The sequence below is a fragment of the Emys orbicularis genome, chromosome 7 (assembly GCF_028017835.1).
Source record: "Emys orbicularis isolate rEmyOrb1 chromosome 7, rEmyOrb1.hap1, whole genome shotgun sequence".
NCBI classification, from domain to species: Eukaryota; Metazoa; Chordata; order Testudines; family Emydidae; genus Emys; species Emys orbicularis.
The window spans coordinates 103,734,613-103,759,034 of NC_088689.1; the positions used below are offsets into that span (position 1 = coordinate 103,734,613).

Below are 24,422 nucleotides of genomic sequence, written 5' to 3' on the forward strand. Positions count from 1 at the left end.
TGCTGTGATTTTCCTCAATGGCCAACACCTGCAGCATGATCCAAACCCAATTTACCTCGGTGTGACATTGGATAGGTCATTAACCACTTGAGGAAGACGGCTGCCAAAGTCAGCACTCAGAACTATCTGCTCAGAAAATTGGCCGGTTCAACCTGGGGTGCGAGCACCCAGATGCTTAGATCATCAGTCCTTGCCCTCTGCTATTCAACAGCAGAGTACTGTGCTCCTTGTCTCACACAAGGCTGGTCAATGTAGAGCTTAACAAAGCTATGCGTATTGTTACCAGGACTTTATGGGCAACTCCATTGCAACCGATACTTAGCAACAGAGCACCGCCCCACATTCGCTGTGAAAAGGCCTGTGTCATGTTGCTGGCTAAGATCCGTGAGAATAGTGACCCACCATTGTACACAGACCTCTTCGACTACCAACCAGCTCGCTTGTCTTCTAGATGCCCTTTATGGTAATTTATGCCACCATAGATGATGGTGGAATCTGCTTGGTGCAACGAGTGGTCAGTGACGACAGTAATTAATCACTCTCTCATCACTGACCCAATCTTCTGTCTACCAGGTTTTGATCTGCCAAGCCACCTGTGTTCATCTCTGAATCAGTTTTGAACAGGACAGGGCAACTGTGTGGCCAGTATCTTTAAATAGGGGTTTTCTAATGACTCTCAATGCAGCTGTGGTCAACTTCAGACTCTGTCGCATATCATTGTCGAGGGCCCACTTATTTATTTCAACGGTGGACTACTGGCTCTCCACCTGGCTGATGATGATGCCATTAAATGGCTGGGCAATTTATGCGTATGCCAATGACTGTGTTCAGAGAAACAGGACTTTGTGTAAATTCTTTGTAAAACAGGATTGCGCCAAAGAAATTGGTGTAATCAATTTATCCTGCTAACAGAAACAGCCCAGCATGGCCCTGAATATTGCTAACTGCTCAAGCCCAAGGGGCAACAATGTTATTGACTTGAGACCATTATGGCCTATTCAAAAGATGACTACTCAGAGCTATTAAAAAGCATGTTTTGTACTGATTTTTTTTCTTTCATGTATTTAAACATATTGTTAAGCAGTTTACCCTCAAATGTATAACCTACCTTAACATTCCTATAAGTTAGGAACATAGGACATAGGAATTGCCTTACCAACTCAGATCAGTAATCAACTAGGCCAGTAGCCTGCTCTGACAGTGGTTGCTGTTTGATTCAAAAGAAGGTGAAGGAAGGTGTATTGGACAATTGTGGAATAATCTGCAGTTTCTTCAGAAGCTCTGTCAGCTAGTGTAGGCACTGAAACAATACATTTTCTATCCATTACACTATTTTATTCTATCCAGTGTAAATGTGGATATTTTCCATATAAATATTTAATCCTTTTTTGAATCCTACTAAGTTACTGGCCACAATGGTATCCTGTGTTAAAAGTAAAACTTTTATCAGTGTTACATTTGTTGGCTTTCAAAGTGTTGAAAAATGTTCTAAAGATTTTAAATATTTGTTTTTAAATTACTGCTGCTAGGTAATTTAGAAAGAACAGACCAAAGAGCCAAGTGGCTAATGTTTTCATTGTACCTATACATAGGACATTGAGGCCACTAAGAGCAATATAGCTACTACTAAAGTGTGTGTACAGTGATACTCTGTCCTACTGTGATTACCAAAATCTACAGACCTGAGATGATAAAGTTGACACAGTATATTTGTCTATAAATCAGAATTATATGTTTGTATACCACATGCCTAGACCTGTATGTTTCTGAAATTATGCTGAACAGTTTGTCCTTGTCTATACTTGCAATTAAACCAAGTTTTGCACTTTTTTTTCTTTTGGGATTATTTTTTTCTCAGCATGTTCTTTTACCTTAAGAATGTCAAATCTGATCTTCCCTGATTTGCTGGAGGACCTTCTAAATGTCTTAGAAACTTTACTGTGGGCTCTAAAACCGAACTGAAGAGGTGGGCAGAGAGGAAGTTAAACCTTTAACAAAGGCATCCTTACTCCAAAATGTTTGTTGGTTATTATAGTTAAATATGGGTTAACAAAAACAAACAAAAACTAGAGCTTTCAAGCAGCCAGACTTAAAAAATCCTTCCTCACTCAATTGGTCAGTTTCAGTCTCTTGGTTCCTGTGATGTCACTATTGTGCTACTTCTCTGGATGTTAGTGTCCATCACGCAGACAGGACCTGACTTTCTAACATAAAGAACAAGGAGAAAAAGAACTTTGTTCTGGGAGGGGAAAAAACATATTCTTTATGCCTCACAAAAAAGCAACACCAAGTACCAGCCCATTCTTTCCCTGTAACACCAGGGATGGATTCAGTCTGAGGACTTGATCACTGTTTGTTGCTGACCACTCCCCACCACTGCTGTCCATGGTGAGCGGCTCTAAAATCCAGAAAATGAGGCATGCAAAGAGTTAAAGCTGAAAATACAGCGAGATATTGTTTTATTAATTACATGCCCTCAACTACTGTATAAGGCTTCCCCAGAATGGGAGGGATCTTGCAGCTTAGCTAGGCACAGCAGAAAGATTCCAGGAAGGGGATGTCAGGTTTTACTCTGAGCCTTGTTTTTGCTATTGTGTGTTGTAAAAGTGACTTCTCTAAGTTACAGTGTGTGTATTTCTTCTTCTGTTTATGTATTGGCATTGAGCCAAAGCTCTTTAGGGGTTGATTTTTATTGTGGTGTTTTCAGACTTGCTGACAAGCCAAATCTGGGGGAGTGGGAGGGGAAAGGCTTTGAGTAATACGTTGGCTGTGAGGGAGGCGGAGGGGCCTCTACACCCTTGACACTGAGCTTAGGCTTTCAATGATTTGTAGTGAATAGGGTCCCAGGAAGAGCAGAGGGCAATCTCAGCCAAGGTGCATTGGTCCTGCAAGTGGAGATGACTCTGTCAGTCAGTGTCCTGCTGACCTTGGTGCTGAGTAGCTGTGGTTCCTGGGGACAAGGCTGGCAGGTAAGATACAAGGAGGGAGGATAACCCACCCCTTTCGCTTCTACCCATTCCCCATCAAATGGAGTTGAAGAGCTTTTCACTCCAATCTGTGCAAAAGGTGGTTGATTCTTTGTGCACTAGAAAGGGATGGATGTCACAGAGTGGGTGGTGACAGCTGTGTAACTGTCCTCCCTGTCTGAGTGGGACACTGCCTTGAGTCTGCAGTCTGCTCCCAGCTCCTATTAGTCAGTATATTTGTTTCCCTAAATTAATGGGGAGGGGGAGTTGTCACTTGCTTTCCCAAGAATGCCTGTTGATAGTCACAGGGAAGGTAGAGGAAGAATTTTCAAAGAGAGGGTATTATATGTGTATGACGGGCATGAGAGCAGGCTGTGCTCCTGCTCAGTAACTTCTGACTGTCAAGTCGTTCCCAAAAGAAACCAGTATCCTATCTCCAAAAATGGCTAGCATCAGACGTTTCAGTCAGGTGAAAGAAACCTAGCAGTAGGCAGATGTTGGATAATATACTCACTATGAAGGTCTCATCCTAACCCTCAGCCTCATAGAGATTGGTTTAAACCCCAAAGCATGAGGATTTATATCCCTTCCAATACTTTTTTTTTCAATAGCTGCTCCTATTGCACCAAAATCCCTAGACATCCAGGCACAACAGTACCTCAAAAACCTGGCTCCACATAATTTTAAGCCTCACAATCCCCTAAATTCTACTAGATTAATAGGTGGCAGGTTCTTTGGTTCTGGCTGTCTGTATGTGGTTTGGTTGTGTTTTCATTCAGACTCTGATACTCTGCATTGGTCTATTGCACAGTGGTTAGATGCCATTCAACCCCATGTTAAAAGGTGTAAATTTGAAGTGAAAACATTTTGCTAGCAGGCAACATATCACATTGTTAGGATCTTCTCTTCTGGGTCAGTGCTGTTAAACTGGAAGATAGTCTGTCATGTCCAGGTGTCATTAGTCACAGAATGTCATTGTGGCACTACAACTTTGCTATTAAAAGGACATGTAAAATGCAGAATGAAAAAGAAAAAAAGTAAGATGGCTATGTCGCTTTTTACATCAGTCCATCCCCATTCTGCAAACTAGCAAACGCAGACCAGCGTATTTATAGAGTTCGAATCTTGTAGAAATGATTGAAACAATGACTTAAAGGTGCACTGCTGTCACTTTCTGAGGGAAATACATACATTAAATAGTATGTCTTGAATTTTTAAAAATTAATCTTTAAATATCTTATACGGATTTTTCTTCTCCTCTGTTGATGTTTGAGTCTTTACAGCAAGGAGAAGTTGACCTGCCTTCAAGGGAAACTGTTAAACTGATTATACATCTGACAGGATATTTTTATTTAAAGTAAAGCACCTGTGTTTTAAAAAGAGCAATAATTTTATTCTCTAATTTATTTCAGTTTTAGAAATTTTAGACAGTGCTTGTAACTACTGTATAGTATGTACATAATTTTCAGGCAGAAGCATGATTTTGTTTCAAGTTAATGCTATCTCTTTAAAGCTGGGATTTTAATATGTTAAAAGTACAGGGAATTTCTATCTTTAGAGTAGATCTGTCTGCATTCAGTTTGTTTTATTTTAATACTGTTTTCTTTCTTTCTTCCAGTCTATTAAGTGTGGCTTTGAAAATGGTATGTATAAATAAAATGGATCTCTTTACACTGTTAAAAAGAGGTACCTAATTAAAAATAGCTAATCTGTGATTATTCAAACACTCAGTAACTGACTATAGGCGGTGAGTTATATGGGCCGGTGGTGCCCATGCTCCATCAATATTCATGAAGGTGGGCTTGGCTTAGGGTGACCAGATGTCCCAGTTTTATAGGGACAGTCCCGATATTCAGGGCTTTGTTGTATATAGGTGCCTATTACACACACACACACACACACACACACACACACACACACACACACACACACACACACACACACACAGACACAGACACAGACACACACACCCTGATGTTTCACACTTGCTATCTGGTCACCCTAGCCTGGCTCCATCAATGTTTGGGCCCCAGGCCCCGTGCTTTGGGGGACCCCGCGCCATGGGCTGGCAATGGGGGGGCGCTATCACCTCGGGGACGCCCCCCCTCCGTGTCCCTAAGTGCTGTGGAGAGTCTCGGCGGAGGCAGGGTAGCTCTGCAGGCTGCCTCTGTCCCCGCTCTACGGCACCAGCGCTGACCTGGCTTCCAGCCCATTGGCCAGGAACCAGGGCCAATGGGAGCTGCGGGGGGCGGTGCCGGAACTGCCTGGCCACGCCTCCACAGCAGGGTGGGGCAGGGAGCCACAGGCAGACAGAGTCTCTCACTGTCAGACAGGGGGGTGGGGGGAGATAAGGGGAAGGAGCAGCATTGGGTACCCTGGGGCTAGCATTAAATACAGAGTACAGAGGTGGCTTCCTGTGGGGGGGGCTGTAGCAACCAGGGCCGGCTTTAGGCCGATTCAGCCGCGGCTCCGGCCCCGCCCCCTCGGCTCGGGTCCGGCCCCCTGGCTCCAGCCCGGCCCCCTCGGCTCGGGCCCGGCCCGGCCCGGCCCAGCCCGGCCCGGCTGAGCAGCTCACTCCGGCCTCGGTTCCGGCCGAGCGTGCCGGCCCGGCCCCGGCTGAGCACCCCTGGCCCCAGCGGCTCCGGCTCGGCCCCCGCGGCTCGGCTAGGGTCCGGCTTGGGTCCAGCCCGGCCCAGCCCCCGCGGCTCGGCTCCGGCCCCGACCCAAACCGCGCGACCCCGGCCGAAGTTCCAGCCGGAGCGCGGCCCGATTCCTGGGAGCGGGGCTTGCCGCAAGGCCCGCCCCCAGGAATTGGGCCCCGCTCTTGCTAAAGCCGGCCCTGGTAGCAACCTCCCCCACAGAGCAGACCAGGGCTGCAGCTGGCTCCGTCCATCACTCGCCCCACCCCACAGAGACCCACACAACCCTCTGCCTCCCTGAAAGACCCCCACCGGCTCCTATGCCCCTGTCACCCCTCTCCAGAGATTCCTCCTCCCTTTGTGCCTCCAGAGACAGCTCCCCTCCCCGCTTCCTCCCCTGCTCACTACAATCTCCCCCTTTGCCTCCCTCCCTCCCAAGCCCATTGGCTGGGAGGCTCCCAACCTGTTGCCCCCCGGAGCACTGCTTTACGGCGTTATATCCGAATTCGTGTTATATCGGGTCGCGTTATATTGGGGTAGAGGTGTAGTGATAGTGATCAGTGTTTCCACCCACAGGGGAGATGCACAATCTCCCATGGCTAATGGGAGCTGCACCTGAAGCAGCACGCCTGCTTGCAGATGCAGACCTGCCTGGCAATGCCTCCATAGCACGGGGAGGGGGAGCCCTAGGTGAGCGAGCCCCGTTCATCATCACAGGCACAGCAATTCTCTGGGTATTTAATTTCACCGAGGCAAGTAATTCAATCTATTCTGCTTTTCCAGGCAGTTTGTGGATTTTCCTGTAAGAAAACTTACAATTTCTTTGCAAAGAAGTCCATTTATAGTTTTTTCCACTTGAGAAGTATATTTTCTGGTTGTTCATAAGCTCATTTATTTTGTTAACTCAGTTTTGTAGGCAATTTTAAAAGTCATTTGAATTGTACCTTGTTTTTCCATTGGCCAAAAAACACATGGAAGATGTGCAGATTTTTATTTCTGTGGGCCAAACCACTAGGGTGATCAGATAGCAAGTGTGAAAAATCGGGACAAGGAGTGGGGGGTAATAAGAGCCCATATAACAAAAAGTTGCAAATATCAGGACTGTCCCTATAAAATCAGGACATCTGGTCACCCTACAAACCACCCTATGTAGAAATGTAAATGTCAGAGCTAGAAAAGCTCTGGAAGGGTAAGGGTCCCTTCAGGAAATTGTCCTCAAGTCATTCATTCTTCTGGGCATTCTATTCTATTGTTCTCTCCTATACACCTCTACCCCTATATAACGCTGTCCTTGGGAGCCAAAAAATCTTACCGCGTTGTAGGTGAAACTGTGTTATATCAAACTTGCTTTGATCCGCCAGAGTGCGCAGCCCCGCCCCCCCCGGAGCACTGCTTTACCGCATTATATCCGAATTCGTGTTATATCGGGTCACGTTATATCAGGGTAGAGGTGTAGTGATAGTGATCAGTGTTTCCACCCACAGGGGAGATGCACAAGATTGGGTCAATCCTCCAGCAACTCTGCCTTTACCCTTGTTCTCTGTCCCTCCCTCTACCAGCCCCTTTGACCTCCCTAGGATTCCTCCTATGATTACTCCCTCTGAGTCTTCTTTCTCTGGAACTTCTCATGAAGTAAAGTCTATCATTACAGGTTCTTATCTCTGTAATGTATTTAATTTTGATGTATTTATTAAGTGTTAATTAATGCACTATGGGAGTCCCCCTTCAGCCCTCTGTATAAATTGATCCCCTTCTTTCCATATGTTTTGCCCATAGGGTTTTCTGTAGCCCTAGGGCAGCCAGCAATGGGGTGAGAGAAGAGGACCATGGGTTCCCTATTTATGTGATTTGCAAGAAGTGTTATCATTACTCAAGGTACCAAATGTGTTTAAAGGATATAAGTGCCTTGTAAAATCCCAAAGCAAGCTCATTTTCATTTCTTATGTAATAATCTCATATTCAGTATACACACATTTTTCATTAATTATATGAGTTTAATTTATTATTATTTATTATTAGCTAGGTTACAGGTTTTTTTCAGTGTGGAAAATTCGGTGCTATTTTACAGGTTGAATGACTGAATGACATAATTACACACACACACCCGTGTCCGTCACTAAGTCCAGTAATTTTGTCAAGTGTCTGTCGTGCAACACAGTGGTGCCTACCCCTGCCCCGCGCTTAGGGTGACCAGATGTCCCGATTTTATAGGGACAGTCCCGATATTTGGGGCTTTTTCTTATATAGGCTCCTATTACCCCCCACCCCCTGTCCCGATTTTTCACACTTGCTGTCTGGTCACCCTACTCGCGCTTCAGGGGGACACGGGGTCCAGGGCGGCCTGGGAGGCTAGCGGGGGGCCTGATGTCCCCCTGAAGCACGGGGCTCCCCAAAGTGCGGGGCCCGGGGCAGTTGCCCCAGTCCGTCCTATGGACGGGATGGCTCTGCTTGGGCACCACCAAAAATTATACAAACCTGGTAACCCTGGTGCGCTGCCTGATAAGGTGAGCCTTGCTCCTGCCACTTTGGTATTAATGTTGGCTTCTCTTTTTTTAAAGCTTTCTCTCTCTGATAAGAGACACTGTTTCCAGTAGGATGGATTTTCTCCATCTCTTTCCTCTCAGTCTATCAAGTACTTGACTCCCTTCCAAACTGTCTCCCACTTAACTGTTGGCCAGGTACACTGACATGGTATGATTGGTTTCAGTCACTACCACAGTAGAGAAGGTAGTTCTATATCTTTATTCATTCATTGCAGAACTTCTGATCTCTTGCAGGAGACACTGAGTACAGCTACATTGTCCCAGCTCAGCATACTGTCTCAGGAGCAGTACTAGTTTAGAGTCTGGGGATATCTCATTTGTGTTGATGGCATTGGGAGGACATCACCCCCTCCATTTTTTAGATATTGCTCAATTTCTTGGTTAAAAAAAAACTGTTTTACACTAAATACGGTTAAATGTGCTTATTAATACAGGAAAGACACTGCAAATGTCATCAATGTGCATGATTTCCAAACTTATGCTCAGACTGACTTTATAAGATATATCTGATTTGAAGTTTCACAGCACATGAAAAGAATGTATCATTTAGTTACATGAGAATGAACAATCAGAGTTTTTGAAACAAACTGTTGGTGCCAGAAACGGAATCTGCTGGGTGCATGGGAGAGGAGTGGTTTTCCTAATGGTAAATTCTTGTTTCTCAGACACAGAAAGTGATTATTTGCATAAGTAGGTGAAAAATACCAGTAGAATTGACAGAGTGATTGATAGATATGGAATGTGTTTAAATACTAGGTAGCTGCTCTACTTTTAACGCATGTCTACTCATCCTTGCAAGGTCCTGCTCATGAGTTGAGAAAGTGGCACAGTCTAACACCGGCAGATCTTCATAATCTCAGTGCCCAGTTAATTGAAACAGAAGTGGATACACACTTCAGGTCATATCTTATAAATATCAGCTGGAGCCTCAGCATGGATGGTAGGTGTGACATCCAAGTACATAAGACTATACAATATCAAATTTCCTTTTGATTTTAGTGCTTGTGAAGCATGTTACATTAACAGCCCTGAACATCGATGTCCTCCAAGCACACAACAGGAACAGTGGCAGTGAAAGCTTCTTTATGCTGCCCTGCCATCTTGCCTCAGTCTTGAACTGGAGGAACCACTTTTAAGAGCAAGTGTGTCTGCATGGCCCATTTGACACTTGGCTTCTCCATAGAAACTACCAACCATGGTGTCAGTTATTGAGGACTGTGCTGGTGAGTTTTCTCATGTGGGACACTTGTCAAATGGGAAGTGGATTGGGACCATCAACTCGTGGTAATTACAGTTAATCTCTTGCAGGCATGCTTTCTAACCAACAAACCACAACCTTAAAAGTCATTGTTTGTTCCTTTTTCAATTCCTCTCTACCTCCCATTCTCCCCATCCCCCACATATGATTTTTTTCTTTGTTAACAGTAGTAACTGAATCATGTGGTCAGGGGGTCCAGAGGATTGTGCAGTTTGCTCTAACAGAGCGGTTCTTAAACTGTGGGTCGGGACCCAGGGCTGGCTCTGGCTTTTTTGCTGCCCCAAGCAAAAAATAAAAATAAAAAAAATCGGGGCGGCCAGAACGGCAAAGAAAAAAAAAAACAAAAAAAACTGTGGCACGGCCGGAGCAGCAAAGCAGGGGAAAAAAAAAAAAAAAAAAAAAACCTGCAGGGCTGCCGGAGCCAGGGTGCAGGGGGACTCCCTGTGCTGCAGACGTGCCCTGGCTAGCGGGGGGAGGGGGCGGGAGAGGGGGAGAGAAAGAAGGGGGGCGGCCAGGGCTTCAGTGGGGCGCTCGCCACACGGCCCCTACCACTGCGCTGCCTGCCGGGAGGGCTCCGCGCCGCTCCGGTTGGCAGGGAGGGAAGGACGCAGGCTGCCCTGCCAGGCTTGCTACAGACCTGGCACTGGCTGGGGCAGATGGAGTGCGCAGCCCGCTCCCAGCAGGGCGCTCCCCTCCTCCGCGCCGCCGCCCCCTACAGGGCGGCCGGATCAGCAAACCAAAACAAAAAAGCAGCCGTGCCGCCCTAGAATTGGGCAAAATGCCGCCTGGTAGAATTGCTCGGCTGGTGCCTGGAGCCAGCCCTGTCGGGACCCCAAAGTGGGTCACAAATGGGGTCGCCAGAGCCAGCGTTAGATTTGCTGGGGCCCCAGGGCTGAAGCCAAAGCACAAGGGCTTCAGCCAGGGGTGGCAGGGCTCATGCTCCGCTCCCACTCTACTCCGCTCCTCCTCCCCCCCCCCCCGCCTGGGGTCATGTAGTAATTTTTGTTGTCAGAAGAGGGCCGTGGTGCAACGAAGTTTGAAAACCGCTGCTCTAACATTTAATCATTGTTGCTGTGATCTTTGTCTTGGCAATTCCTAGCACATACATGTGCATGCAAAATCAAAGGATAGTCATGTTAGTACAAATGTAATGGAAATACAGTTTTAGAAATCAGACATTCCTTTGTACTCAAAAAATCTCAGTATTTTAAGCATTTTTAGTACAAATCCCTAGAACACTACATATGCTGTGAGAAGTGTCAATGTAGGAGTTGATGTGCCACTATCAAAGATTGCTTTTTTATACTCAACTGGCTCCAGACTTCATTTTAAGCCCCCCCACCTCTCTTTTTTGTAACCTTGTAGAGGGAAAATCTCATGAACAATCTTCAGGGCGGGAGGTGAAGTATGCATCACTGGGGTGAATGTAGCTGGTATATTCCAGCAGCAAACGTTTAACTGAGTTTGTAACTTGTTAGTGACATAGTTGGCTCTAATCATATACACACAACATAGTTAATTAACAATTAGTAAGCACAGCAATTAATCATATGCCATCCTAGCCATAATGACTTGTGCTGATTTATAGTTGTTTTTCTTTAACCAGTTCATAACATTGTTTCTTTGCTGTATATGGAGAACCCACCTAATAATACATGTTTATGGCCACTTTTCCTTCCTCACAGCTTTTTGGTAGAAGGACATCCCAGAGCATATTACCTCACGTATTGCTACTGATGCTCTAACCTTGCTACGGCACTCTGGGATAGCTGCCCAGATTTTCCCAGAGTGCACTGCTATACATAAAGTTAGTGTTGTAGTTATAGCTGTACTGTATACATATGATTGAGCTGTGAAAAGAGACGCGCTATGGACTTAACTTAGTCAAGTTTGTTTTAACTTGGTCAGATGAGTCTGGCATGAACTAGATACAGTATTACAAAAACATGGTGATAGCTAGGACCATGGTTTATACTGTAAATAGAGCCAAAGGGTTAAGAGTATCACGACAACCTTTATGCCAGGATCTATTGTATCACTATAGTTTTCTCTGTTTAATACTGTGCAAGGTTTATTTTATTTCTTTATGTATGAGCAGCAAAGATCTATGCAAATATTTATATCTATGAATACCAATTTTTCTTCTTTACTTCCAGCCAGCATCAAAGAACTGACAGCCACAAAGATCTGTGTGATGAGTAGAGGAACCAGAGAACATTTTGAGTGTATTCGGTGCAATTACACAGAGAAGTTTCAAAGTCAAACCATGTTTGGGAATAGAAGAGTAAGAACATTTTTTAAAAATGATTATTTTGTCATTTGTTGTTATTAGGGAGGAGAGAGTAGGGAGGTGTCATTTAAAAATCAAGGCCAGATCATTCCTCTGTGTCACAGTTAATGCCTAGAGGGCTGGGAAAGAATGAGCTGTAAATGGGACTCCTTCAGAAAATTTAGTAAAATGGGTTTAGCTGTACAAACCTGCATTTTTTCAGACACTGGCAGAGGGTAAAGCTGTGTGGAGGACCTAGCTGCGCCTTTTCCCGTGGCAGCATGTCTCCCCAATAAGTTCTGCTCCCATGCTGTCTCTATGTGTTGGAGCTCCCAGTACAGAGAGGCAGCCAATGTGACATAATACAGACTGGTTCAGTATTATCTTTCATTTTACGATCGGGGGCAGGGGATGGTATCCTGGATGGCAGCCCTTCTCCCAGACTGCCCTCTCCAATCTTGTGGAACCCCAACCCCATGATACACCCGTGGTGAATTTCTAAAGGATTGAGGAACTGGGACAGCTTGATGTGGAGCCATTGCTCCTTCTTTCTGCACTTCTACCTCCCCAACTATGCCTGATCTAGCTCCCGTGGATTCAGGAAAGTGATGGGGATGATTAGCCTTGTGGAATCTTTCAAATGTTAGTTGTTGTTTTTTAATTATTACTAAGATGAGGAGAAAACTTGGGTTTTCAAAGCTGGATTTGGATGTGTTATTCTGAATTCTTCTACCAGGCATAAACTGATATTGGAAAAGTTACTGAATGGTTTTTGGTATCAGGATCTTAAGAACCAAACAAAGTTTCACAGCAGTGTGTATCTCAGACATTCCATTACCTTAACATTCTATTGTTCACTGTTTCAATGTATCTCTCTCTCTCAATATTTAATGATTTGAGAGGAAAAGTCTCTTCTCGGTTATATCAGCACAGCTCACAGAGTTCACTGAAGTTGCCACGCATAACTGAAAAAAGAATTTGGCCCTCAAAACTGCTGTTTTAATTGTTTTGTTTTAGTGGCAGTTCCACTACATTGGATTCCCTGTAGAACCAGAAATGTTTTATTCTATCAGTGCTTACAACCTTCCCCCAGCAAATATATATGAGGATTCTCCATCAAAATCCATCATGTTAACTTCACCAGGTAATTTGCCAGTCTCTATTTAACCTGGTTCATACGAAAATCTCATTTATGATACTGAATTCTTTCTAGACTTTGTTGTACAGGATGTTTTGAAAAGCTAGGAATCAACAAAAACAAATGCATTTTTATGTTTAAACAGACTGCATAATAAACATGTAGATGCAGAGATAATTAATTCAGCTTTGATAACACATCCTTAGTTACTTTTTCCTTCCAAGCTCTCCTTTCTCTTCCCTACTTTCTTTCTCTCTAACTTCTAGTAATAGGTAAAGTCAGATTTTTAAAGCAGAAAACTTTTTAGATTTTTTTGTTTTTTATGATGTCACACCTGTGGCTACCTTTATTCTCACTTTTAGTTCTTAATAAACTAATCAAGAATATAAGCTTTCTCTGAAACTATAAGGCAGCTTGGTAATAGGCTAAGTGTTGCAAAAATGGGGGCCAGATGGCTCGGGTGATTCTGAGTGACCAATCCTTGTTTGGTGACTCTGTGAAATGAGTATTTGAGGTCTGTCCAGTTCCTAGTGAACAAGGTTTCCATACCACAACAAGCACCATCACAAGTGATACTACAATAACTGGCACCCATCTTGGCACTCAGAAGGAGGCTATATGGGTATCCACACTACTTTCACATCTAGATTTGGACCTCCCCGCACCAGGGTTAAGGTGCTGCTGCTGCCTGTGCTGTACTTGTTCTGTAGACAGATAGAAGATTGTCCCCTCCCAGGGCTGTCAATTTGGCATCTTTAAAAAGCACTATGTTCACTTCGTTTTTAAATCACTGTAAGAAGGCATGGCCTTGTCTTGTCTTTTCTTGTTTAGATTTTGACAGCTGGGAGGTAGACAATTAAAAAGCAGAGGAAGCAGTTAAGGGCCTTTTTTTAATTTGTGGTAAGATTATAGAATCATAGAATATTAGAGTTGGAAGAGACCTCAGGAGGTCATCTAGTCTAATCCCCTGCTCAAAGCGGGACCAACACCAACTAAATCATCCCAGCCAGGGCTTTGTCAAGCCGGGCCTTAAAAACCTCCAAGGATGGAGATTCCACCACCTCCCTAAGTAACCCATTCCAGTGCTTCATCAGCCTCCTAGTCAAATAGTGTTTCCCAATATCCAATCTAGAGCTCCCCCACTGCAACTTTAGACCACTGCTTCTTGTTCTGTCATCTGCCACCACTGAGAACAGCCTTACTCCATCCTCTTTGGAACCCCGCTTCAGGTAGTTGAAGGCTGCTATCAAATCCCCCCTCACTCTTCTCTTCTGCAGACTAAACAAGCCCAGTTCCCTCAGCCTCTCCTCATAAGTCATGTGCCCCAGCCCACTAATCATTTTTGTTGCCCTCCACTGGACTCTTTCCAATTTGTCCACATCCCACATCTGTAGTGGGGGGGGGAGGGACCAACCTTCTGTAGTGGAGGTAGATGCATGTATTACGTGTGAAGAGGCTTCTAATGCTATCAGACAGACCTCAAGTTTTTTTGGGGGGGGTCACCAGAACCTTTTATCTGAAGAGAATCATGTGTTTTCAGTGTCGTTAGCTGCATACATGAGCAGAGCTGCCAACATTTTTGTGCCTGAGACAGGGGAGAAGGATGGTGACACTTCCAAAATGGGAGAACTAAATGAGGAGACGAGAATGCTGGTCATGGAGCTCATTTCATAGGAGCTGCCCAGAAAAGCAAATAACTCTAATTGTGATATCTACAGTTTGTTGGTGAGAAATAACTTCATATGTGCACGTGATAGGCTCCAATGAAAATATGTAGCTGCAAAGAGATAGTATATTTGCTAAAATATATAAAATCCATTTAAATCCACAGGTTGTAAAGATAATGTAATGAAATACAGCAAAAGTTGCACAGAAGTGGGTAAGTACAATAGATGTATCCCTGGATTTATTTTCACAAATGTAGCAATATGCACAACCTTGATATTTATTTTCTACCTTATAAAGTCTTTAAAATACTGAAAAGGGGGGATAGACACCTTGGGGCCAATTTCAGAGCCAGGATATACATGCAGCCAATGAGAAGAAAGAAAACTGCTCATAACTCTTCACAAGATTATATTTGTCCACAAGGGACTATCTGCCCTTTGAGACCAATTAAATAAAGAAATCCCATGAAAATTTGCAAATATTGAAATCAAACTATCTTGTCCCCTGTAGTTTTGGCAAATAGCCCTCCTTGTATCCTTTTGGACATTCTTTGTAATAAAGAATGTGATAGCATTATGCTGATATCTGGTGTCTTGTGTGTGATATCAGATCTGACCATGTGCCAACCCCAATCCCAGCTATGGAGTGAAGGCTGCAGTTGTTAAATAGGAAGCAGAGACCTAAATCTGAATCTTGCTTCTGGTACCAAATTTGAATTCCCATGAAATCAGAAGTTTCAGAATCCTGCACATTCCTAAAGTAGCAATAGGCACAGTCTAAATTAGAGGATATTTCCATACTTCCTAATCTAATATATTGTGGGATTGAGAGATTAATTTGGCATGTGTTTATGAGCTGGTAGAGTTAGTCCAGTTACCATTGGAGAGGTGCCCAGATTGCAAAAGGCACCTGTGATGAGGCAAAGGAATTCCATGCAGGATCTGGCAGGGAGGAGGCTAAAAAGCCTTTCTGAATTTGTTTGAGTCTTAAATATGCAGGACATGCTTGCCACATTCATTTTAAAATATCAATGCCTGAACTCAGCAGCAACATAGCTACTTTGACCAACCACTCTTCTGACTAGCCACTCTGAGACACACTCCCTCTCCCCCAAGTAGGGCACTTCAGCAGAAAGACCAACAAGTCAATGGGTGTGGAATTTAGCCTGTTTTCTCACTTCTGAGGGTTGTCTCTGCTGGTCAGAATTAGGGCACTGTGGGGCAATTGTTTTGCCGCTGCCCATGCTGTCCAAACAGGCAGTCAGTCTCTTGGGCTGTCAGTCTGGCACCTTTTACATTCACAATGGAACTTCTTTCAGCACGTAGGCAGTTATTAAGAATTTTAAACTGTATTCTTTACAACCCACAGGAAGTCTGTGGAATCCAAATATAACTGCATGTAAAATAGAGGCAGAAGTGGAAGTGAATTTTACCACAAGTAGCCTTGGGACCAAATATACCATACTCCTCTGTGAGTGTGAGAAATGTGATGTACCTATTGAACGGGATTTGACGACAAAGGTATTTTTCTTGTACATATAACAGCTAACATTAAAACATACACATGCTCTTTTAGATACCCAAAAATGGTAAATCCAATTTCTTTTATTTTTCCTCTCCTTTTTGACAATCTACATTACAACCCATTTTACCAAGTTAGCAGGGGACATGCTTTTTTCAGACAAATTAGAGGAACTGGCCAGCAGACCATGAGAAGTCTGTGTGCTGGGTTCTAGGAGAATGACAGCCTACTTTAGGAAGAGCTGTGCTCCAATAATTATGGTCCTTTTCCCCAAGAAGGCAGCAAGTTTTTCTTTGTGCTTCAGGTGGTAAGAGAACTGGGTAAAATCCCAGAGCCTGAGTATTTGAGTTCTGCTAATTTGGAAGTTCTAGTCACTAATCTGCAGCACACACTGTCCACTGGCTCTGTGGATATGGGGAAAGCAGTGGATGTGATATATCTTGGCTTTAGCAAAGCTTTTCATATGGTCTCCCACAGTATTCTTGCCAGCAAGTTAAAAAAGTATGGACTCGATGAATGGACTATAAGGTGGATAGAAAGCTGGCTAGATTGTCGTGCACAACGGGTATTGATCAACGGATCAATGTCCAGTTGGCAGCCAGTATCAAGCGGAGTGCCCCAGGGGCCGGTTTTGTTCAACATCTTTATTAATGATCTGGCTGATGGGATGGATTGCACCCTCAGAAGGTTCGCAGATGACACTAAGCTGGGGGGACAGGTAGATATGCTGGAGGGTAGGGATAGGGTCCAGAATAACCTAGACAAATTGGAGGATTGGGCCAAAAGAAATCTGATGAGGTTCAACAAGGACAAATGCATAGTCCTGCACTTAGGATGGAAGAATCCCATGCACCGCTGCAGGCTGGGGACCGACTGGCTAAGCGGCAGTTCTGCAGAAAAGGACCTGGGGATTACATCTGGAGTATTACATCCAGTTTTGGGCTCCCCACTACAGAAAGGATGTGAGCAAATTGGAGAGAGTCCAGCGGAAGGCAACGAAAATGATTAGGGGGCTGGGGCACATGACTTATGAGGAGAGGCTGAGGGAACTGGGCTTGTTTAGTCTGCAGAAGAGAAGAGTGAGGGGGGATTTGATAGCAGCCTTCAACTACCTGAAGGGGGTTTCAAAGAGGATGGAGCTAGGCTGTTCTCATTGATGGCAGATGACAGAACAAGAAGCAATGGTCTCAAATTGCAGTGTGGGAGGTCTAGGTTGGCTATTAGGAAAAACTATTTCACTAGGAGGGTGGTGAAGCACTGGAATGGGTTACCTAGGGAGGTCGTGGAATCTCCATCCTTAGAGGTTTTTAAGGCCCAGCTTGACAAAGTCCTGGCTGGGATGATTTAGTTGGTGTTGGTCCCGCTTTGAGCAGGGGGTTGGACTAGATGACCTCCTGAGGTCTCTTCCAACCCTAATCTTCTATAATTTAAACATTTTGCTCCCCATGGTGCTACCTCATGGTTTTCCCATTTATCTTTAAGATTTTTAAAATGCTTCCATTTGTAACATTTTCCAATTGGGAGTGTTCTACAGGGAAGGTGGAATAATAGACTGTAAAATGGTAATACAGTACTAGTTTAGAGAAGCGTTACCTAAACTCAAACTTATTCTTAATGAAGGTTACATACTGAAATATTCTGAAATTTTTTCTTATCTAGCCAAGAGGTCAGATTTAAAAATGATATAATCATCACTTAAAACAACAGACGTGTATTATATTTAATAATGTCAATAAATCTGATCAATACTTTAAATATATTTGTACTTACTATGTATTATTTTTAAATTATTCCTTTCTGTAACACGTTTGCTTCAACCTTTTTTTTTCCTGGGGGTTTCTATCTGCATTAGATCAATGAAACTAGAACTTCTATTAGAATACCAGTGAGTGATCAAAGCAACAATATTTCTGTACAGGTAAAGTTCAATTTTGATTGAATTTGCAATGGAAAAAGTAGCTTCTTTAAAATGAATGAATTGTATGCAAATACTACATTGTTTCTGACTAATGTCCAGTAAACCTGTGTGCAATACTGTGTAGCTCTTGATTTCAAGTTCACCTTTGTACTGTATGAAATGAACATCATGGACATGGATTACTGGACATAAGTTTTGTTTCTACTAATAGTGATTAAATAAACTGCACAGTATAATTCACCTGTGCTACAACGCTTAAGACAAACGTGTTTAATATATTTATACTGAGGTCTTGGTATTACTGGGGTGTTTTTCAGATCCACACTCACAGAACTGTTTTCAGATTCTCGATTCTTGCCTTTTGGGGATATATATGTGTGAAGATCTAGATGTGGGAACAACTAAGACAAACAGATGAATCTATAATCCTGTTTTCTATTGCCATAAAATTGCTTCACTGCACAGAGCAGATAAGCATATAAAATGGGAAATGTATTATCTGGAGTTTATATTTATTCTTAAAAACATCTACAAAGGACTGGATTCTAAATTGGTCCATTTAAGGTTGGGATTGTGTATTCTTGTTCTGTATACACAATGGTCAGGTTCATAATAAGCTGTAGGATAATAAGCTGTACCATAGAAATCAATAGGAGTTTTCCCATTAATTTCAGTGTGGGCCCAAAATTGTGGTTGCATATAAACTATTGGTACCCAAACTGAGGTTTATATATGATGGTATAGCAGCCAATTTTCAATTATATACCTTATTCTGACCTCAACTCCAATAAGTCTCAGATGCATTTCCCAGTTATAGAACCACCAGAGAATATAGAAAAGCCTTGACTCTTACTAAGTACAGCTTCATAAAGAGCATATGTTAATACTGTAGTTTGCCTTTTAGCCTGAGAAGACACATGTACTGGGCTCTTTATTCCTGTTATTGATGTGCATCATTTAAATGGACACAGGCAGTTTAAGCCCCAAATCTAGGTTTTATTGAACTTACTAAAATGAAAAGAAGTGGTTCAATGAAATTCATTTTAAAACTATTTAATTTTAACAAATTTATTGTTTAAATATTCCCAATTAGTGTTTGCAACCCAGGCATTGCAGTAACATGGTCATGCACAAGATAAACCAGCAGAATAAACAGTGAAAAGGAAATTACTCTTTCATTTTAGTCATATAAGTTATTAGTAAGGAAAGTACTTTTAAAGTTTATGTATTGTCACGTAATAAAGTCTCTTTAAGAAACTCAGTAGTCAGAATAGGACACCAAAGGGCCAAGCAGGATAAAAGAAACAGGAAGGAATAAATCTGTCGCTAAGTATTTACTTGTCTGCATATTAGAATTTTTCTTCTACTTTTCTTTTTCTTCAGATAATTCCGTATTTTGCCAAATGTGAATATGATTGTCGAAGGCACAAAGGAACCCTAACAACATGTGTTCAAAACCACAGTAATGGTTAGTTGAGCATTTATCATCAGAATTGTTTCAGTGTTCAAAATAGATGAAGTAGGAATTATGGCTTGTTCTGTCTCTTACTATGTCCACTGACCTACCATTGTGTGTCTCTTACGCTTTCAAGTCTAGAGCAGTTACTTTTTGGTAAAGAAAAATTTGAATTTCAGAGACTTCTTTAACGATCCTTCCCTAGGGACTGCAGCTTGATATGGTAGAAAGGCTTCTGTGTTCCAATGCCCCTCAGAGCTGTGGTGGCAGCAGTTTTAACTCCTGGTAGGGCCACCTAAACTGGACAGGTCAAAGGGTAGCAGATCAGATGGACAGCACTCCACTGGTCCGCCAGGCTGGGGGGTTGAGAAATAGGCCAACAACCTATCCTTGTTTTTGTTTTTTTTTAAAGTTAAGTTATTGAAACACAAGTTCGCCATTCTGCCAAACAGCATGACAGACCAGGATGGGAGAGTCTTGTTTGTACCATAAGCAACAACTGGCAGCACGGGAAGGATTAACGTTAAGGCTAAGTAGATGATGAGCACGCTAGGATCATATACTGTACCTCTGGCAGTCCCTTTCAAGTCCTTGGTCTACTTTGTCTTTCATTATCCTTCCTCTTACAGCACTCCTTCCAAAATGTTTGTTTTCATGCTAAATACATTGCATATTTAAAAAACATAAATTAAAACCAGTTAACAACTATCAGTGCTGACAAAACAGCAGAGGGAGGTCAGAATGGCCCATGAGATGTCAATCTGCTGGGAGGAGGAAGTATTTGCCAGTGTCTGGCAGGGACATGGAAGGAAACTTAAGGGAGTAGGCTGGGAAGAAGACAGCACCTGCTGCAGTGTAGAGAACAGGGTTTCTCAAGTTCCTCAGCAAGTGTTAACATTTCTGCATAACCTTTTTGGGAAGTCCTATTTTAGTGCAATTTCTCTTTCGTGTATACAGGCTGGAATTGCTCAGTTCAATTGTTAAGTAACCAGACGCCTTCCCCCCCCCCTCCCCCCTTTAAAGTCAATTATTCAAAAGGCTCCTCATTGAAGACTTATGGTTCTCTCTCTTTTAGGGACCACCACAATTGATTCAGCTGGAAGATATGTGTGTTTCATCCTTATTGCTTTATTTGTAACTGTGTGTATGATTGCTGCTGCAGTCTTTTTCAGGAACCATGGTAAGTCCTTTACTCACTCTTTTGAAAAAGCCTTACTTTAAGGTTCTTTGATCTTTACCTCAGCTTCCTTTTAGTGAGGCAGTTCATATTAAAGGTATTGCAGTGCATTTATATATCATATCTTTTAAATATCACAACAAGTAAGCATTACTATTCCCTTATTTAGGAAACTCTAAGCCCGCCCTTCACTTATATGTCCATCTCAGGGTAAATGTTCGATCCTATAACTATTTATATTTAAAAAAACAAAACAGTAATTTAAAAATTACCTAAAACACAAACTGTGCCCAATTCTAGGGATCACTAGATTCATTACTTGTTTTGTATGTATGTCTCTAGAGGAGATAAAAGAATGGCAAGGTGGGAAGAGAAGACTTATGTTTTAGGGGCAAACCAGAAGTAGAAAAGTCTCAGATGACATCATTTATAAGAAGCACTGTCTCAAGCAAAGCCCATATAGAACTAAGATAGACGTAGAGGAGCCACCATATTGGATCACACCAGTGATTTCTCTAGTTCAGTATCTCATCTATGACAATGCCTAGTACCAGATGCTTGACAGGAAAGTGCAAGAGACTTCACTTATGGAATAACCTGCACATAAGGGAAGTTTCTTCCTAAACACCCAAGATTAGTGGCTGGCTTGGTTTATACCCTGAAACACAAGGGTTTATACCTCTGATTTTCTGTAGATGTTCTCATCATCAATATAAAAGTATCATCTTTTTTTAATCCTAGTAGGCTCTCTCTTGCCTCAGTGGTAATGTACGTCAGTGAATTAAACAGGTTAATAATTCAGTGGGTTAAAAAAGTATTTCCTTTTGCCAGTTCTACATGTCATCTTTCAGTTTCATTGAATGTCATATATCACAACAGAAGCCTGAGGTTTTTGTGGAGCTGTCCCAAGGATGCCCAAGTCTTTTTCCTTCCATCTCTAGGTGGTAGTTAATCCAATACCCCGCAATGCCTATTATTATTTTTTTCATTTCAATGGACATGACCTTGTAATTGTCAGCATGGCCTTTTTGCAGCTATTGTGCTGCCCCTTTTCCTAGATTTTTTAGATCACTTTGATACTCATGACAGCTTTTGCCAGTCTTGACTAACCTAAATAAATGTCATCTGCAAGTTTTGCCCCCTCCCTCACTGATCATTTTCCACTTGAATAATAAATATAGTAAACACCAGCCCTAGTAGGGAACACTGATATTCCCCAACTTTTTGCCATGTTTAAAACTGATACTTTATTCCTGCTCTCTTTGATTTTTAACCAGTTTCTTTACTTCTTATCTACGTCCACTGACTTTCCTTAATTGCCTCTGGTAAGGGACTTTATTAGAGGCTCTTAGGAAGTCCAAATAAATTATATCTACTAGCTGCTTTTCTTAATCCACTGTTTTGTTGACATGAAGAATTCTACTAATGGGCCATGATTTTTCTGTACAGAAGCCAGGCTGTCTTATCCCTAGACTATCATATTAATCTAGGTATTTTATAACCCTAAATGTTTCAGCCAGTTTACCTCACATTTAAGTAAAGGTCACTAGTCTGTAATTCCAAGGATAAGCCTTGAAGCCTTTTTTTTTTTTAAATAGGCACAACATTTTACTACCCTCCAGTCTTCTGATACAGTACCTAGTGCCTATTTTTTGTTAGCCCCATGCTTCCTCATTCAGAACTCTTTGCTCATCAGGGCCTGCTAATTTTTTGCTGCTCATCTTAGTTTGCTCAGCACTTCCTAACCCCTTAGTTTTAGACAGCATCTCGTCTTTATTATCTGAAAAGAGTAGGTATCTCCCCAGCATCCTCTGTGGTGAGGAATGAAGCAAAGAAACCATTTAACGTCTCTGCAATGGCCTTGTTCTCCTCAAATGCTCCCTCTTAGCTCTCTGGTAGTGCAGCAAACCCACCCATTTTCATGTAATCTTCCTGGTTCAGCTATACTGAGAGTTTCTTTGGCTAATTTCCCTCTTAGACTTCCTAGTTTCCATCCTACACTTCGCCTACTAGAATTATGTTTCTAAAATACAGAGAAACAAAATTGGGGGTATGGTCCTTACTAAACTGATCATCTTTGGTCTTAGCTGGAGATTATACCATTTGACAAATATGTAGACTAGCTCTTGGATACTCATTGTGCAGGCAGCATGCACTTTATTTCAGCACACTGTTTTATTACACTTCCTCTCTCCTTTGCTTTAGAAGTCATGGCCATCAAGTAGAAACAAATACATGAATCGGAAATAAAGACTCCACTCATTGTCAGCGAGAAGTTTAAACCACATCCTCAAAATGAGAAACTAAATTAGCCAAAAAAATAATTCTGTACCATTGAGTTCTGAAAATAACATTGCAGATTTCAGAGTGAGGACACAGTTTTACATTAAATGGCACAAAACTGTTTATAGCACTGTTACAGAAAGGTGACCGGGACACAATGGAACCTGTACTGTCTTGTAGTAGTAAAAACTGTTTTTTCAGTCTATTTTCAGCATTGGTTCATGGGGACACACTGACTTATTTGACAACAAGTGTCAGCAGTTTCCTAGTAGACAGGGTTTGGAGTCAAAATGAGGGTTGATTTAGTGCAGGGATCGGCAACCTTTGGCACGCGGCACACCAGGGTAAGCACCCTGGCGGGCCGGGCCGGTTTGTTTACCTGCTGCGTCCGCAGGTTCAGCCGATCGCGGCTCCCACTGGCCGCGGTTCGCGGCTCCAGGCCAATGGGGGCTGCAGGAAGTGGCATGGGCCAAGGGATGTGCTGGCCGCGACTTCCCATAGCCCCCATTGGCCTGGATCAGCGAACCACAGCCAGTGAGAGCCATGATTTAGTGATTAACTTGCATAATATAACCTTTTAAAAATGAACCTTCTGGAATAAATTTTTTTACAAGTACATAACTCCTCCGTATCTAGTTTAGGAAGTTATTCAAATATTGATTTTATTTGCTGCTAAAAATGTTTACCTTCAATATAGTATATGTTTTTTTTTTTTTTTTTATTAACAGATACAAAGAAAATGTTCTTCCATCATGCAGAGCTACAACAACCTGTTAAAGTACTGGTTATATATCCAAAAGAAGTGTGTTTTCAGCATACTGTCCTGGCTTTTGCTGAATTTCTGCACAAGCACTGTCAAAGTGATGTCATTATCGATGTGTGGCAGAAAAGGAGAATTGCTGAACAAGGCCCCGTACAATGGCTTGCTATTCAGAAAGAAATTGCAGATAAGATAATTTTCCTCAGTTCAAGCTCTATCATTACTGAGTGTGATGCTGTTTGCCACAAAAGCATAGGAAACCACAAAGATAACTCTGAGTGTATGTTCACTCTTGCATTTAACCTCTTCTGCAGTGACGTGAAAAATATATCTTCTCTGCACAAATACATGGTGGTTTCTTTCAATGAAATAAATTCAAAAGACACTCTCCCAAGTGCTCTCAACAGCTGTCCAAAATATTGTCTTATGAAGGACATTGACATCTTTTGTAGAGATCTTTCTAGTTCACATAGGCAGGCCCATGGCACAAATAGAAAATTAGTGTGTGGCTGGAGATCTACCACCAAATGTATACAAACTGAGGAATACAATATATTATGTTCTACAATATCAACACAGTCTCAGCAGCAGCAGGATATGATTTTGAAAGGAGTTTGCTTGGGTGAAATTAATTCTGGATAAAACAAGCTTTACTTTCAGCCTCTTCACTGCTTAATTGCAGGATCAGGGCAAAAATCAGTTAAGAGAAACTGAAGCTATAAAAGTCTACACAGGAGAGGTAGCCACCCATTCACCCGTGTATTGTAAACTCCTTTATATAATTATAAAGAAATATTTAAAGCTAGTCATTTAATTGTAAAGCTAG

At 42.5% G+C, this 24,422-nt stretch overlaps 1 protein-coding gene across 1 annotated transcript; it reads left to right on the forward strand.

The window, feature by feature from the left end:
* Positions 1–269: 269 nt before the first annotated feature.
* IL17RB (interleukin 17 receptor B) lies at positions 270–24,238 on the forward strand. Its single transcript, XM_065408251.1, has 13 exons — positions 270–463; positions 686–798; positions 2,833–2,969; positions 4,585–4,609; positions 8,948–9,088; positions 11,563–11,690; positions 12,693–12,819; positions 14,645–14,692; positions 15,850–16,001; positions 17,855–17,920; positions 19,304–19,388; positions 20,452–20,556; positions 23,565–24,238. The coding sequence occupies exons 1-13, from the start codon at positions 270–272 to the stop codon at positions 24,236–24,238; spliced, it is 1,995 nt and encodes a 664-aa protein (XP_065264323.1).
* The last annotated feature ends 184 nt before the right edge of the window (positions 24,239–24,422 follow it).